Genomic DNA, 16978 nt, shown 5'->3' with positions numbered 1-16978 from the left:
GTAACCAGGGGTTTTAAAGTGCAAGCATAATATATACAAATTACTTCCTCTTCTCTTTTCAGAAAAGAGAAGTGACTCCATTAAGGGGCCCATTAGACTTTCCCTAATCCAGTTTGCTCAATTAACTGATCCAAATACAGACTGCAATAAGTATCCTGGTGTGTGCAAATAAACATAAAGCCTGCAGGCAGTTACACGAATCTTGTGAATTTCTCTATTTTGACTTTTGCAAACCAGATATTTCCATATATGCTGCATGCAATTATCCTGAAGTTACTTAGAGTTGAACTCTATGCAGATATAAAAGACTCAGATTAATTTACCTAAAATACCGTGTTGCAAAGTGTTTTACCTGATTGTTACCTGGTATCAGTCTCTGCACAGCAGACTTCAAAAAAAGACAAGAAAAAGCAGAATAATCTGCATTTTGATAGGAGAAGAAAGCATAACAACAGAGAACGTATCTCTTTACAAGAAAGAAACCAGAAATGATTGTGATTGTAAACAACAAATATTTTTTACATGTACAGCTCTACCTCTGAACCGGATATCCCCTAACCATGGCTGCTTTAGGTGGTACCGTACTGTTATATAGTTGGAATTGTGTTTTTTCACACAGATAGTATTTGAGTGAGACAAAAGCAGGTAGAATAACTATATGAGCAAAAAGGAGTTAAGAAAGAGATTTTTATTTTTTGCTTGACTATATTCCAGCTTTAAATTTTGGTTGTCCTTAGCTTTGTTTCCATGTTGCAGATGAAATATGGTGCTATGGTAAATAGGTCCTGTATGTATTTGCTGGTGTTATAGATTTACATGACAATAAATCTAAGTCTGCACACACAGGTATAACTAAATAATTAGTTTCATACTCAAGTTCATTAAATTCTTGCAGAAAGTTTCTGTGGTCTAAACCTTAATATTCATAAGAAGCTAAAAGCACCTGTGCATGTTCACGCTACTCTTAGAAGTAAACAGTATTATACAATGTGAATAAAGTAATTATAGCAGGGGCTCCCCAAGACCTGAAAGTTATTTTGAAAGATTTCCCATAGTTGAGAAAGGCTGCTTTAGAGGAGAAAGGGGTTTACAAAATGCTTGGTAAAAGTGCAAAATGCAAGGTTTCAGAATAACCCTTAGATAAAATAAAATTGAAAGTCTCCTGGAAGACCTGAAACATGTGGTGATATGTGTCAGACGTTATCAGGACATTTCTGAATCAAATTAACAATGAAATTTACAGCAAGAATAGGTAAACTGGTAGGTGGCTACACAAAACATTTAGAGGTTCTACTAGAGAATAAAAAGAAAAAGAGAATTGAACTGTTTTATTGAGGTATGTGTAATAGTATTGTCCATTTAGGACATAGTTTGCTTTTTGTAGGTGCTTTTGTCACTGCTGTCTTTGACCCTATTGAGAGTAACTCTTTGAGAAGAGGAAGTGTCTCATACAAACAGGGAATATAATTCATTTCAGTACTTATAAAAAAACAGCTTTCTATTAATTGCATTAATCAAATAGTTCCTGATACCAAATGTTCTGAACAAAAAAAAAAAAAAGAGCTTGTTCAGACAAAACTAATGACCTATTGTGCACCCTATTTAATGGTAGGTGTCTAGTTAAAGGCAAACAGGAGTTTATCAAATTACTGGAAACCAGTGAAGGAGCAGTTTCCTAGCGCTGTAGCTGTCGTTTGTACTTCTTCCTCCTAAATGTTTAAAACATGCCTTTTACCTGCTTAAAGAATACTGAACAGGCTTTTGAAAAGCCTTCTTATTTAGGTTTAATTAGGAAATTGACAAGTGCACTGACCATAAGACTCCACATATCAGAAAGCATCTCAGAAAACATACTCTCAGTGCTAGGCAATGTATTTTTGCTATGCTCAATATTGAAACCTGTATTGTGCTTCATGAAAAGGAACTATTTTAGCTGTATATAGTATTTGCTTTTTGTTTTAATCTTTTATCTGTAGCATCTGTAGAGTGGATAAAGTAAAAACTTTAAAAAATATTTTTCTTCCTTTCACTTATGCAAAACAATAATGCTTGTTACTCTGTTTTCCACAATGAAATTGCTCATATTATAAATGCCTATGAACAACAAAGTCATGGGAAAAAAACAGAAGCAACATCCAGCATTGGAAACTATTACTGCAGTAAACAAAGATACAAAGCACACTGGCACAGTTGTGTCATTTACAGCATGACAGACGTAGGTGGTATTTTTACTAAAAATTAGCAGTAAAAATTTAAATAAGATCAATTACCTAAGTTTCAAAGAAAAAACAAATGACAAAAAGATCCATGTGATGATGGTGTAATACACCATTTAAAAAAACTATTACATTAAAAAGAACTTGTTCAACAACATTGGAAAAGCCTAATTCAGAGAATTCTAGAGGGAAAGCCATTGACAGCAGCCTACAAGGGCTCCACTGCCACACACAGTGGGCCTGATTTATTAAAGCTCTCAAAGGCTGGAGAAGGTACACTTTCATTAGTGAATCTGAGTGATCCAGCAAACCTGGAATAGACCTGGCCCAGGATTGAGAACATTTACTAACAAATAGCAAATTACTTTTAAGAAATCCATTACCAGCTTTTATAAATCAAGCCCAGTTTTCTAAACCAGGGCTTGCATGCCCATGCTGCCCCACAGGGCACAAATAAAGAAAAGTGCTGTCAAGGTGAGGCGAGAGTTGAAGAATTACTGGCTGAAGATTAAATTATTTTGTGTTGGCATGGGAAGGATTGCAAGCACTGCAGCCACTATCTTGTCTTTGATAGAGCAAGACTACAAATCCTTCATGACTTATCAAGAAATACTTTGCATCACCATGCAATGTCACCCTCTTCAATAGGCCATATCTGTTAAGTTGGAGCCTCCTACAGATAGGGGTATCCCCTTTCATTTCATTGTTCTAATGGACTCTATCACATACTATGTTCATGGTCAGTTTGAATGTTCCATACTTCTGCTCCATTGTTTTCATTTTCTGTGGATAATTGGTTTAATGTCCTCCCAGAACTGCCTGATTAAGGAGCTTACCCTGCCCACAGGTACAGTACCCTCAAACTGCTAACCCTACACACAGCTTGAATGCTGAACTTTAATGTTGCCTATTGAACTAATTACACCTAATATGCATTATTTTTAAAACTAATATTAATCTTAAAATTACTTTATACAGCACTGACATGTTTATCAGCACTTTACAGAGGGCTGTTTGATATGTCCACTGTGTTTACCCTGCCCAGATTTCCAATTTGGGAACCATTGTTCCCTCCTCTGTTTAATTAAACAAAAATTCTCACAAGTTTTAGCTGCTGTCTTATCAAATGAAACTAAAAGATGCTATTTGTTGTTGTATGTAGTATGTTTTAATTGTTCCTCTTGTATCCTTGTTGCAACTTTTTTTATACTGTGACAAAAAAAGTGGTTAGTTCAAATAGTGAGATGCAGAGAAAACCATACTATGTAATACACTGTGTCTCCAAGGTGTTTATGAGGATCAAAAAATAAAGAAGTGTTGACAACTTGGCTACAAAAAAACCCCAAAACATTTATTTGAAGTAGTGTAGTTTGATGACTGACTCGAGTAAAGACCAAGACACCATACTTAAAAGGCTCTTAAAAGACAACTAGAGGTCCAGAGAACATGCAGTGAACTTCCAGGTAACTGTTACTTAGTTTCCTAGCACAGATCAAATGCTTCCCTCGTCTGTCCCATAATACAATGGTCTTCCTTGTGCATCAGGAATTCCATTGACAGTACTGTACACATTCAACAATGCCATCCGCTTTTCACAGTCATATTCATAGAACGCTCAAGAAAAAGTAGAGGTTTCTATGGAAAACATATAAAAATGGTCCTTATAGAGGTAACGTCTATGCTTGGAGTTTATTACACATTCCTGTGGTTCCTTACAGCACAGATTGCTGTAACTGAAAGAAAAAAAAAACAAAAATTAGGTACACTGAAATTTCATTACTTTTATGTTAGGAAGTACAAACAAATTTAATGTGGGATAATACCATGATACATTGTTGGAAGATTGACAAATTAAAATGTCAGTCTGGGCATAAATAAACTAAACAATGCATGTGCATTTTTATAATTTCCTCCTTTTAAAACACAAGTACAGAAAAAAAAACTGCTAATCTCTCACACTTTGGGGCTGATTTAATAAAGCTCTCCAACAGGAGAGAACTCGGGCACTCTTTAGAATTTCAATGCAACAAAGGTAAAGGGCCTGATTTATTAAAATTCTCTGAGGCTGGAGAGAATACACTTTCATCTGTGAAGCTGGGTGATCCAGCAAATCTAGAATAGATTTCCTAAAAGCCATTTGCCATTTGTTAGCAAATGTTTTCAATCCTGGAACAGATCCATTCCAAGTTTGCTGCATCCCCCAGCTTCGCTGATGAAAGTTTATCCTCTCCAGCCTCAGAGAGCTTTAATAAATCAGGCCCTTTGCCTTTGTTGCATTGAAATTCTAAACACAGAGCCCCAGTTCTCCCCTGTTGGGACAGGTGTGGGAGGTGTTCTGTAGATAAAGGGAAACAATTTGGCAGGGCTGACAACACCGCTTGGGAAAATCAGTGCAGTATGTACAGATTTTCCAGGAAGTATGCAGCCTACGGTATTTTCTGAATGAAATCTTCTGTTTAATAAAATATCCTAGTAAATATTACCTTGGAAATGATAATGGTCCTCTCTTAAGGGTCTGGTTCCTGCTTTATGTTTAATTCCTCTTGTGGTTCTAACATTCAAATAAAATCAATATTGATATTACAAACATATGACAACAACAAAAATAAAGATAAAAAAATAAAAAAACAGAGCACCATAGAGAAGGCATTGATTATGCATTATACCAGGGGTCCCCACACTTATCTGGCTTGTGAGCTACTTTTAAAATGACCAAGTCAAAATGATTTATCAACAATAAAATTGCTAATTATATATTTATTTATATATATACCAAGAATGACACAGAGGTGACAGAAGCTAATGAGACATTGAATAACAGAACATTGCACAGACATTGCACTACAAGACTATAGTGACAGGAAAGCTACAGTTCACCTGTCATAGGAGAATGACGTGCTGCACAAGAAAAAGAACTGCTAATCTGTTCAATCAGTGATTGAACCCTGACCCCGAGCGTGAACTGACTCGGCTGCCCAGCACTGCTCACCTTAGACTGCACTCCTATCCTCCCTGCCTCCTTCCCCACTCCCCACTTTTAGAGGAACCTTCTCACGCACTGAAAGACATCCCCAGCATCCCTATAGACGTGCAGCAGGGCTACTGGTAAACAGCGGGGAGAGGTAAGGCAGGGCGTCCCGCGATCGACTCGCATTGCCTTTGCGATCAACCAGTAGATCATGATCAACGTTTTGGGCACCCCTGTAGTATACAATATAGGCAAAAGCACTGAACTGATACATTTAATAGGATTAAGATACAGTTCAAATTACTTTACTACCTACATTACTTACTAATTTATGTTCAGATATTTGTTCCATGTAGTGAAATAGGTCAGTGCTCAGTATGCACTGACCACAAAGGACAAGTGGAGGATTACAAATATGTTCAGGGGTGTGAGGAAATAGTAACAGGCCAGTCTCAAGTCCTGAATTGTTATGATCTTAATAAAAAATAGTTTGAAGTAAAACACAATAAAAAATATCAATATATTCATACGCTCTATTCTGAACAAACTTTTTAGTATGTTCAGTCATCTCATGAAAATACCCTTCAAGTGCAGCATGGCACAAAAGTCTATTTATAGTTAGCTTTCAAGTACAGATCACAGCAAGTCTATTCTGTTCACCAAATCAACATGCAAAATTCTATTTACCCACGTTCACAAAACTCTCATCAGTTTATAAATAGTCTTTGGCCTCATTTGCATATGCTGCTTAAAGAAAAAAATAAAAAAGGAACTTTTGTTTAATACTTTTTTATGCAAATAGTTTATAAATATACCCCATAAAGTTTGGTGCTAAAAGAATTTTGTTGGTTTTTAAAACCTTTTATGTAATATAAAGTACATGGGGCCTTACAAAAAATTATGGAAATATTATTGCCACTAATCTACATTACTGTGTGGTCTATTTATGAAGCAGTGATTCTGGCATTCACTGAAACATTCCGTGGTGGAAAATCTTCAAGCACTTGCTTTATTGGAAGTAATTTTCACCAGGGAATGTTCCAGCAAACTTCAGATCCATGGCTTTATAAATAGACCCCATGTAACAAAGACTACTAATTCACCCTCCTGGAATAGCTTAGTTTCTAATAGCAACCTAAAATGAATACCTTCTTCTCTAGGCTCCTCTGGCAGGTTCTTGTTACTGTTTCCTTAAAAAGTAAAACAGGATTCTCAATTTAAAAATGACCATACAGGCTACATATAGGAGAGTCACCATCTATATAATTAGAAAATCAAATTTATTGTTTAGTACTGAAAGTTATAGTATTATTTTTCTCATGTATACCTAGCATCAAATAACCCAGTTTTATAGCTGTAACATAAATGAAGTGTATTATTTTACCGTCATTACCTTGATCTACATCTTATAAGGTTATATTCTTAGTTAAACATTCCACAGCTGATTTATGCTAATCCACATACACAAAAAGGTGTTTATTTTGGAAAGCAATCACACATATATAAATCATTTGCATCTGGCAGCTCTGTATTTGTGCAGAACAGTACACAAAGCAATTACTGAACTTGGTTGCCACCTGCTGACTGCCCATCAAACCACCTGCCATACCCGCTTATGAACAAACATGGCGTAGGCAGCTGTGGCAGGGTGATCAGCAATTATCTGGGCCTTACAAAGGTTGTGACAAAAAAACATCCAACATTGGTCCTGTGACCAATTCCAGCAATAGGTACCGTATTTTTCGCCCTATAAGACGCGGAATATAAGACGCACCCAATTTTAAAGGAGGAAAATCTAGAAAAAAAAAGATTCTGAAAGATTATTCCTCTTCTGATCATGTGCCATTCATACCGGTATTCCCCTTCTGATCACTCTGTGTCATTCAAAATTCCCTTCTGATCACTCTGTCATTCAAATTTCCCTTCTGATCACTCTGTGCTTTTTTTCCCACTGTACGGCAGTTAGGACAGGGAACAGCAGGCGGCGCTGTGCCGGCTTCTTTCGCTCTGCATTACAGACAGGAGAAGACACGTGCTGCTGCCAGAGGAGAGGAGACAGACGCTGCTGCAGCCAGAGACACACGGCAGGATCGGGTATCGGGTGAGTATATTATTTTAGTTATTTTATCACACCTTTGTCATATAGGACGCACTAACTTTTCCCCCCCAGTTTTGGGGAAGAAAAAGTGCGTCTTATACTGCAAAAAATACGGTAAGTTCTTCTGCAGTCTTGCAGAAGTTGAAATATTTAATTTTTTAAAATAAAGCTGCAGTTAAATTTTAGGTCTGCAATATTAAAAATAGTTGTGGACTTCTAAATCCAAATGGTAACTTAAAGCTACCTGAACAGTGTTGATTGTATTGAGAAATAAAGTTCCCTCATTAAGAATAACTTCTCTTAAAAAACAAAAAAACAAAAAACTTAAGGTACATAAATATTGTGGTCATGTATTTTTTCTGCATTTGTACAGTTAACATAGCTTCAGGTTTAAGATTATTATAGTGGTCAATAGGAGCTGAATTTAAAAGGTATAATTACTAGTTTCTGTAGAAGGCCCAGATTCACTCTCTTCCAGTGCTTCTGAAAGACAAAGAAACAAATCTGTATATAGAGCTTTTGTAAACAGTGTTACCCCCTGTGCCCTTTGTAATCTGTTACAGCTGGTTTTATATTTTTATCTTAATGGTCCACTTTTGACTTCAGAAATGAATTAGTCATGAAACCAGAATAACTCTCATTTGAAAAATGTTTACACAATAACATGTCTTGCCCTTTATGGAAGGTTAAAAGATACTTGTCAGCCATAAATATACTTACGAGTATTAAGCACCAATCCAGGAAAAGGCCTATAAGAAATAATCAGCACTGTTAATATTCTCCTAATATAATTTATAGATAAAATGGACCAATAAAGTTCTGTTGTACATATTTACACAGCTATGGTTTTTTTAGTTTTGGCACTTATTGCTCTATTTAGGAAATTTTGTGGTAAATGACTTCCCTTTTTACCCCCCTTCCCTCTTTTTAGCCTGTGTAGTTTATTTACATTGACCTTTGAGTAACCCATATTATTTCTATTTCTCCTTTACTCAGAAAGGATATTGTCAATAGATATGTCATCCACCTAATACAAAATGACTACAGGTACCCGCACACTGCTTGGTAATAGACATTTTAAGTTTTATGTATACCATAAATATATCTAGTATGTATACCAGCTTAACGAAAGATGATTGATTGACGAGCATTTGGATACTAAATAAAATAAATGACAGTGTAGTCAGCTGTCTGATGCAACCCCTGATCCGATCTGAAATCTGAGCATAGGAACCATTTCGGCACTGGAAAAAATCCTCCTTTGGCTACTCAAGTTTTACTGCAACCAAATTGAACCTTCCCCCTGATCACGTCTATGGGCTGGACTTATCAAAGCTCTCCAAGGCTAGAGAGGATACACTTGCATCAGTGAGGCTTGGTGATCCAGCAAACCCGGAATGGGTCTGGTCCAGGTTTGAAAACATTTGCTAACAAATAGCAAATGACTTTTAGGTAATCAATTCCAGGTTTTCTGGATCACCCAGCTTCAATGATTAATGTGTATCCTCCCCAGCCTTGGACAGCTTTAATAAATCAAGCCCAATGTGTCTGTTTAGCGTGAAAATCTGTCCCAGGGGTTTCAAAACTGTTGCAATTGGCTGCCTAGGAATTCTGACAGGCGGATTCACTATGAACCTGTTGCAAAGACTTTTCTAAGTTGGAGGGAACCTGATTTTGCATTTAGCTCTTTACCTAATTTGCCTTATAAAGGACTTCCATTATGCTGGACCTGTACTAAAATACATAATCTTATACATAACAGTTTGCTGTCCTCTACATAATCCAAACACATATCCCCTAAAATACTTGTCCTCTAATACTATTTCCACCTGTTTATTTTTTTGAGAACTCTTCTCACCTAAAAAACTGGAGGCATACTGAAAAAAAACAGTTTCTAGATATATAAATATATCAGGCTGAAACATTAGCTGACAGCATCATGTACCAATTATTCTACCTACCTTATAACTGTAAATTTTATAAATTCTCCTGAGTCCAGGATTCTTCTCATAGAACTTATTTCTAAATAACTGGGGGCTTTAAATGTAACCCCTGATGGCATTCCATCTACTACCACACATCCTGGGTTGGCAGTAATTTTTCTGTAGGGAACTTTCACTGGATAGTTCATCCCAATGGCTTCACCTAATAAAAACACAATCGCAAAATGTTAACATACTTTCATCATCAAGTACACAGGGACAATTACAAAACGTAGCAATATGTATTGATATTATATGCTAAACTGCACCACATTTTATTTCATTACCCCAGTATATTACAAGTCAAACAAAAAGTTCACATTTTTACTATACTATAAGGCTTTTCTTTATTAAATAGCATACACTCACAGGACACTTTATTAAGTGCACCTTGCTAGTACCTGAATGCCTTCAGAACTGGTGTAAATCTTTGTGACATGTTAGTGACATAACTTCAGACTTTTCACATCCCTTGTTATGGAAATTCAAGGTAACAATAATAATCCCCCAGGAATTTTGGTTCATATTGAGATGATAGCATCAAACAGCTGATGCCTATTTGTTCATTGTCATGTTCAAAAAACAGTTGGAGAGGATATGATGGCGCTATATAAATACTGTGTAAAATAATAATAATAATTTGAGCTGTGTGACATCCTGCTGGAAGAAGCCATGAGAGGATGCGGCCATAAAAGCACTGACATGGACAGCAACAAAACCGATATGTGTGGCATTTAAATGTACCTAAAATGATTATAAGGGGCCCAAAGTGTGGCAAGAAATTATTCTACACATCATGAACCGTAAACAAATTTTGCGAGCCTCTGCTGACAAGAGTGGCATTTAGAATCTAGTGGCATCTACATCTCGGTGAAATTCCACTAAAGCTACGTACACACGTCAGATTTTTATCGCCCGATAATCGGCATCGGCCAATTATCGGGCGAAAATCTGCCGTGTGTACAGTCGGTGTCGTCCATCGTCCGGACGACCGACCTGCCGGATCCACGGACGATGGACGACAGCCGATCCTAATGAAAGGGAAGGGGAGAGCGCGCAGCAGGGTGCCGCTCCGTCGCTCTCCCCCTCCCCTCTCCATAGAGCATGAACGGTGCTGTATGTACAGCACCGTTCATGCATCGTGCACTCCCTTGTCGTTGGAAAGGATTGTGAAAGATCCTTTCCAACGACAAAAATTGGAAGTGTGTACGCAGCTTAAGTATTCACTGCTCCATAGAGCTGAGGTATATCTGTGATTGGAGGAGAACAAGTCATGTGACCTCCTCTCATTCATTCACATAGCTCTCTGTGATCAATTAAACTTATATTGCTGTCTTTATAAACACATTGTGGTGCTTTATGAAATGTGTTATTTTAAGCTTCATAACTGTGTACCTATGTGTTGCAACATGCAACTGTCTGTGGCAGAAGTACTGCTTTATAAAACTAGGTCTGTTTAAACCCAAGACAATATAAAAAATAAACGTGAACCTTCTTAAGCTACATACACACGGCAGATTTTTATCGCCCGATAATCGGCATCGGCCAATTATTGGGCGAAAATCTTCCGTGTGTACAGTCGGTGTCGTCCATCGTCCGGACGACCGACCTGCCGGATCCACGGACGATGGGCGACAGCCGATCGTAATGAAAGAGAAGGGGAGAGCGTGCAGCAGGGTGCCGCTCCGTCGCTCTCCCCCCTCCCCTCTCCGTAGAGCATGAACGGTGCTGTATGTACAGCATCGTTCATGCATCTTGCAGCCCCTTGTCGTTGGAAAGGATCGTGAAAGATCCTTTCCAACGACAAAAATTGCAAGTGTGTACGCAGCTTTACTCACACTGCAAGAGATGCTGGTGTAAGTAGCAAAGTAGCAATTCAGCAATACTGTGTCCTTTGGTGCAATGAGACCATCCCACCGGACTCTGCAGGAAACGTAGTGCAATATCTATGCACTTCGGTTCGTACAGTGTCTAAAATACTTTGTGTAATATCCATCTAAGGAAATGTGGTAATATAGTAGAGAGAAATGCTGGGTGAGCAATAAGGGATATTACACGAACAACAGATAATATTAAAGTGGCATCTTCAGCTACTTAGAGGAGACACCCAGTTGGTCATACTGAGCAGATTAAGTAACTTCAGATTTGGGAAATACTCCTATCACCATATATCTTTTTCTTTTTTTCAAATTGCAAGATTAGTTTTTTTTTCTCACAAAGAAGTACTCCTGGAGTACTCCTGAGTACTCCCAACACATCATGTGAAAGTGTATAATTTCCTGCTGAAAATTAAATGTATTGGCTGCTGCAATACTGTAGATTGTCAGACTACACCTGCCATCATAACTGGACAAAAATGGGACTTAAAAACTTCAGAAAGCCCCCACCAACATGCATGGTGAAGTATAAATTGCAGCATTGCTGCAGTTTGACTGTACTTTTGTGTAGAGAACATAAAATGTATAAACAGGCTATACCTCAACTATATAAAAAGAAAAAAGCCTGGCTTTGTCATTATAAAATAAATTGCATCAAAGGTGAACACTCAGCAGAACAAATTTACCTTGCCTAAAAAAAGTCTTAAATCCCTTTTCCTAAAAAGCAAAGCCCCATATTGCATCCTTTTATCAATGAATCTTAATTACCTGCTAGCACAATTTCACTTTAAGAAGAGGATCAGGCCACTAGTAATCTAAGCCTTGTAGGACCAGGAGTGGGGAAAGGCAAGGATGACATTGTTGCGTTGCATGTGAAGGACCCACAACGTTTAAGTTTAATATTAGCCTTTTTACCACATTTTTACAAGTATAATGAAAGAAAGAGAATTTTATCTTCATGCAACTTTTCTTAAAGTATGTTTTTGCTGTTTAAGGCTTACCAAACTTCCGGCTGAACAATTCATTGACTTGTTCCCTCAACTGTCGAGCTTTGTCTACCTTTCCAGTTTTCTCGTTATCCCCATCTGTAATACAACCTTTAGTTGAGGTTATGAAATAAAAAAAAAAATGAAAACTTGCATTTCAAAATATGTGACATCATTGACAATTTAACACAGAACTACACTCTCTCTTCACTAAAAGGAGCTAAAATTCGAATGATTCTATCACCATCACACACAGAAGGTGATTTCAGTCACAGCACTTGACCCTACTGTATGTTTTCAAACTGAAGAAGGAGAACTCCCACAAAACATACAAACACCACGTGAAGTTTCCTTTGTAGAGATGAAAACCAAATTTAACAACACAGGTAATTATTTTTAATTTTAATTCTACTGTCATATTATAGTGTTTTAGAAAAAAAAATCTAGAAAAAAAAGGTACAACATAGTATATACAGGGAATAAAATACATTTGAATAAATCTGTGTTACCGGAAAAACGTGTCAGCATAAACCAATTTAGTTAACAGAAGAATATCAATGTGTCTATATAGTGGTTCATTTAATTCTTTAGCAGAGAGTTTCTTTTAGATTTTTCTTTTACCCTAATCATGTCATTTTATTGTCTAATAAAATTTGTATATTGAAATATATAAAGTCAAATATTTCTAGAACTTAAAGTGAAATTGTGCTACATACCTGGTAAAGATACTTGCATAATATTAAGATGTTCGTGTCCAGATGTTGTTGTCGGAGTGTTTTGGATTTGTAACTTTTCTTAAAATTGATAAAAATACATATTTTAGTAAAACCATCCTTTGCGACATCAGTAGGTCTTTCTACATAAAAGTAGTTCTAATTTTACTATTTACCTTTCATTACTTTTTACTATGGAGCCGAGGAAGGATGGACATAATGGTCATTGCAACTCACCAGGTTCTAGTTGCTTTTTGCAGGGCAAGTGATAATATTAAAATACACATCTGATTGGATGCTATAAATATCACTTCTTTTTTTTTTCTAACATGTCTTTGGGGGCTTTATTTATAAAGAAATTAATCTGACATTCACTGAAAAATTACCTGATAGAGAATCTTACAGATCCATGTTTTTCCATAACAGCAATTGATTCTTCATCAGGAAGGGTTTCAGTGAATGCCAGATTCACTGCTTTATAAAAAGAACTCCTAATGATGCTTCTACAATATAAATGTCCCACACACCCAAAAATGTATGCTGTTAATAGAAGGGGCTTTTTGCAAAAGCAGTTCTTACTTTGTGGATAGTGCAATGATGAATCTTTGGATGCGGCCTCAAACAGTTCTGGTCTAGCAAAAAAAAAAAATGTATGCATTAGAAATATACACAAGTCTTAAAACACAAATACTTACAATACAGGAAACAATAAAATACTTTGATTTTTCCTGGTTGCTGTTGGTTACTTCGATATGCTCTGCACCTCACTAAGAAAAAAGTAATACCAATACATTTGTCTTACTTTTTGATTACAAATTTAATCTTGGATTGATTTCTTAGAATCTTCTCAAGTCTAGGAATGCCAAAAGTGGACGGCCTGCGAAATGGGACCCCCTCAGGAAGACCTTCAACATAGAAGTCTTCTGGATAGGACTCAAACAAGGCAAACGGGACTTTGTATGGATCTGTCATTCCCAAGGCTTCTCCTAAAGGATACAATATTCACAAGATGATAACATATTTATTTGGTCTACAAGTGTAGTGTATCACATGAAGTAGGGATAGTTACAAGATGATCAAGTTACAGTTTAAACAGTAGTGTAAATTAACAGAAAACAAGAATTTTAAACCAATGTAATGCTGAACTGTATACAGAAAGTGTTAACTATCAGAAGCTCTGCCTGGTCCCGATTTAATTTAGAGAGACACTATAATCAGTAGACTTGTAGACTGCTAGTGAACACATGCTATCCAATCATCCAATGTCAAAATTGTCCACATATAAGTTAGGACCACATTCATTTTGTATTTTTCTTAGAAAAACCTGGCTTCCATGGACCTTTGCTGGAGTCTGGACTATCCTATACACTTGACCTTTAACAGTGCATTACGCCCGGTAACAATACGTGAACGAAAGAAAAGAAAATTTGACAGTGAGTGTTTAACGAGGAGTGGACAGCTTTTCACCCAAGTCCAATCAAAGGCTGTATGTCTCATTTGCCAATAAACCTCTGTGGTTTTCAAAGAAAACAACATCAGCCGCTACGTTTCCACCAAGCATTCTAACTACGCTTGCAACCAAATCAGTCAACACAAGTACTGGTACTGCTCAGAGACTGGCAGCCAAATTACAGATTTAGCAAAATAAACTCCAAGCAAACAACTAAATTCACATGTAAAAAACATTTAGGACAGGTTCAGACATGTTTCTGGATTCGGCTAACCTATGCAGATCCCCAAGTTTAGTAACTTGACAGTCGCTTTCTCACTTGCACCGCAGCACTGTTTTTTTAAAGCATTTGACAGCTGCATATTTGACACCTGCCGGCAGTGAGCAGGACTAATACCTTTCACTGCCACCCTTTTCATTCTATATTGAGCTGCTGCCAGTAGAAGCTTCCCAGGAAGAAGCAGTTCCCTGGCATAAGGAAGTGGTAAGCGCACCACAATCTCATTACCAGTGGTAACATAACTTTAAGGGAGTTATTCTGCTTTCCCAAGGATGTGAATTTCTTTCCATCCACAACACAATCTAGTAGGGCTGAAGATTTGAATTTTTTTAAGTAACACCTGTAGATTTTGTCTTTCTTCCAGTCCAATAATAAACAGTTAGAGTAAAGAGAAGCAGGACTCATGAACTCATCTCTGTCACTTCTGAGGTTTTCTGATATAAGCACGGTCCTTGCACTGCAGTGCAACTGATTAGCCTCTTGTGCTTTTCCACCACCCCAGTCTGGGCTCTCCTGAAAAATGACTCATAGCAGATCAAATTCAGGTCGATGCACTGATTAATTTAAAGAGAATAAAAGTAAATGCTTTATTATCTGGATTCTGGGCACAGGTGCTCTTTAAACTTGTCATATAATGGAGATCTCTGATACGTATTATGTTGTTTGTTCTTTAAACACAGAGGCAAAACTTCACATCCTAACAGTATCGGCAGGCACATCAGGATTATTAATATGATATAGTTAACATATCATTATAAGAAAAAATGAAAATACCAATATTTCTTACCACATTTTTTATCAAAAAGTGCTTCAACTTTTTGTTTCAAGTCTGTAATTTTAGCATTCCAAGCCTCTGTTAGAAAATAAAATTGCAACATCATCCAATGTCAAATGTTTACACATATATGGGTTTATTTTGAATATGTTGATATCACAGACACAACCACATACAATTCACAAATCTGAATAGCCTACACACAAATGTACTTATGGTGTTACCATTAGGGGCTCTATTCATAAAATATTCCCCAATTCAATTCGCTCTAGATTCATTCATAATTTTCGTTTATAGAGATGGCATTTCCCTATTGTGACAGCTAATTTGAAATTGGGCACTGGATGGCAGAACGCGACATTGTTTTATTAGAAACTGGAATGAAAAGTGTAGACAGATTCAACCATCTGTCAGCAAATTTCACAAGAATTGACAGGGGAATAATTTATAAATAGAGCCCAAGGTCTACGGTATTTAGGAAAGAAAGATACAATATCAGATAACTAATACTCTGCTAAAGTTTATAAGAAAAATTATAAGAAAACTATAATTCACTGAGTTGACCATAAATGGCATAATAGGCAATAGTTGAAGGCCCTATAATTTTCATAAATGATCTATTGATTTACAGAAATTACCCAAAAGTTACTAAGCGTTCCTTGACCAAAAAACATAAAATTCAGTGGATATGCTACCCTAAATGTTCATATTAGCTGTGTAAATTTTTAAAAAATAATCAGTCAGTAATTGAAAACACTACAAAGATCAAAATGGATCAACACTTTCAAGAAGCCAACTTAATTGTGTAAATGTCTGGGTTTTTTTCTAAGCATGAATGCCACAAAGTACCGCAATTGGGTTTTCATCAAAATAAAATGGCTTCAAATGTGAATGTTTCTAATCTGTTATTTTTTTTATTTTTTATTTTACTTTTCTTGTTTACCAAATGAAAATTCTTTTCCTCGTTGCTTGCAGGTCACAGTTGTGGAACCATTGATTTGTAGTGGAGGACTTGAAACCATTTTTAATTTATCTATGAAAAAGTAGGGACAAGACATGGTGTTTTTAAAAATAAACCTAACCCAAAAAGCTAATATTAAATTATTACAAAACAATATATGGCAAATGGGTTTCTGGGTCCATAGCTACTTTGTGACAACAATCCTTTAGCAACAGAGCCCACATCCTACAGTACACGTCTTTCTTTTGAAATAGCATCACTATAATTAATAATTTTTTCTGCATTCATAGGGGACACAGCTCGACCGCTTAGATCATATCCATTGTTCTGTTTCCTCCATAAATAAGAGAAAAAAGGATTTATTTTACACAATGATAATGATCAGGGCTGTGTCACCCAATGAACAAACAAGAACCTCCTTTAGTCTACTTCAGTCTACTCCAATAACTTCCCTGATATATAATATATATCTATACTGCGTAGAGTGTAACTAGCCATCATTGCTCCACTTCAAAATACATTTTTAGATGGCCCCACAGTCACATTGGTCCAACCACTAAAGCTTAAATTAAAAGGTGCCAAATAGGTCAACAGGATCAAAACAATATGTTTGCATAAGGGTGTGATGGAACTGCAAAGTAAAGTGACTTCTGCACAACAGATGTCACATAA

At 36.6% G+C, this 16978-nt stretch overlaps 1 protein-coding gene across 4 annotated transcripts in view; it reads right to left on the bottom strand.

Moving 5' to 3' along the window:
• Window positions 1-3546: 3546 nt before the first annotated feature.
• GTF2I (general transcription factor IIi) overlaps window positions 3547-16978 on the bottom strand; it is a 38684-nt gene continuing 25252 nt past the window's right edge. For 2 of the 4 annotated variants that reach the window (XM_072415828.1, XM_072415852.1), the window contains 12 exons: window positions 16289-16378; window positions 15358-15423; window positions 13643-13826; window positions 13420-13472; window positions 12844-12921; window positions 12143-12238; window positions 9244-9427; window positions 8003-8031; window positions 7724-7765; window positions 6333-6374; window positions 4700-4767; window positions 3547-3949 (listed from right to left, as the gene is read on the bottom strand). In XM_072415828.1, the coding sequence (XP_072271929.1) occupies window positions 4724-4767; window positions 6333-6374; window positions 7724-7765; window positions 8003-8031; window positions 9244-9427; window positions 12143-12238; window positions 12844-12921; window positions 13420-13472; window positions 13643-13826; window positions 15358-15423; window positions 16289-16378 (908 nt within the window). In that variant the 3' untranslated portion in view covers window positions 3547-3949; window positions 4700-4723. The remainder of the gene's footprint in view (window positions 3950-4699; window positions 4768-6332; window positions 6375-7723; window positions 7766-8002; window positions 8032-9243; window positions 9428-12142; window positions 12239-12843; window positions 12922-13419; window positions 13473-13642; window positions 13827-15357; window positions 15424-16288; window positions 16379-16978) is intronic. The other 2 variants (XM_072415836.1, XM_072415844.1) reach the window with 2 other exon arrangements.

This window comes from Pyxicephalus adspersus, chromosome 1 (assembly GCF_032062135.1).
Source record: "Pyxicephalus adspersus chromosome 1, UCB_Pads_2.0, whole genome shotgun sequence".
NCBI classification, from domain to species: domain Eukaryota; kingdom Metazoa; phylum Chordata; class Amphibia; order Anura; family Pyxicephalidae; genus Pyxicephalus; species Pyxicephalus adspersus.
The sequence above is the reverse complement of the archived record's forward strand: the minus strand, read 5'-3'. Positions and strand labels throughout refer to the sequence as shown.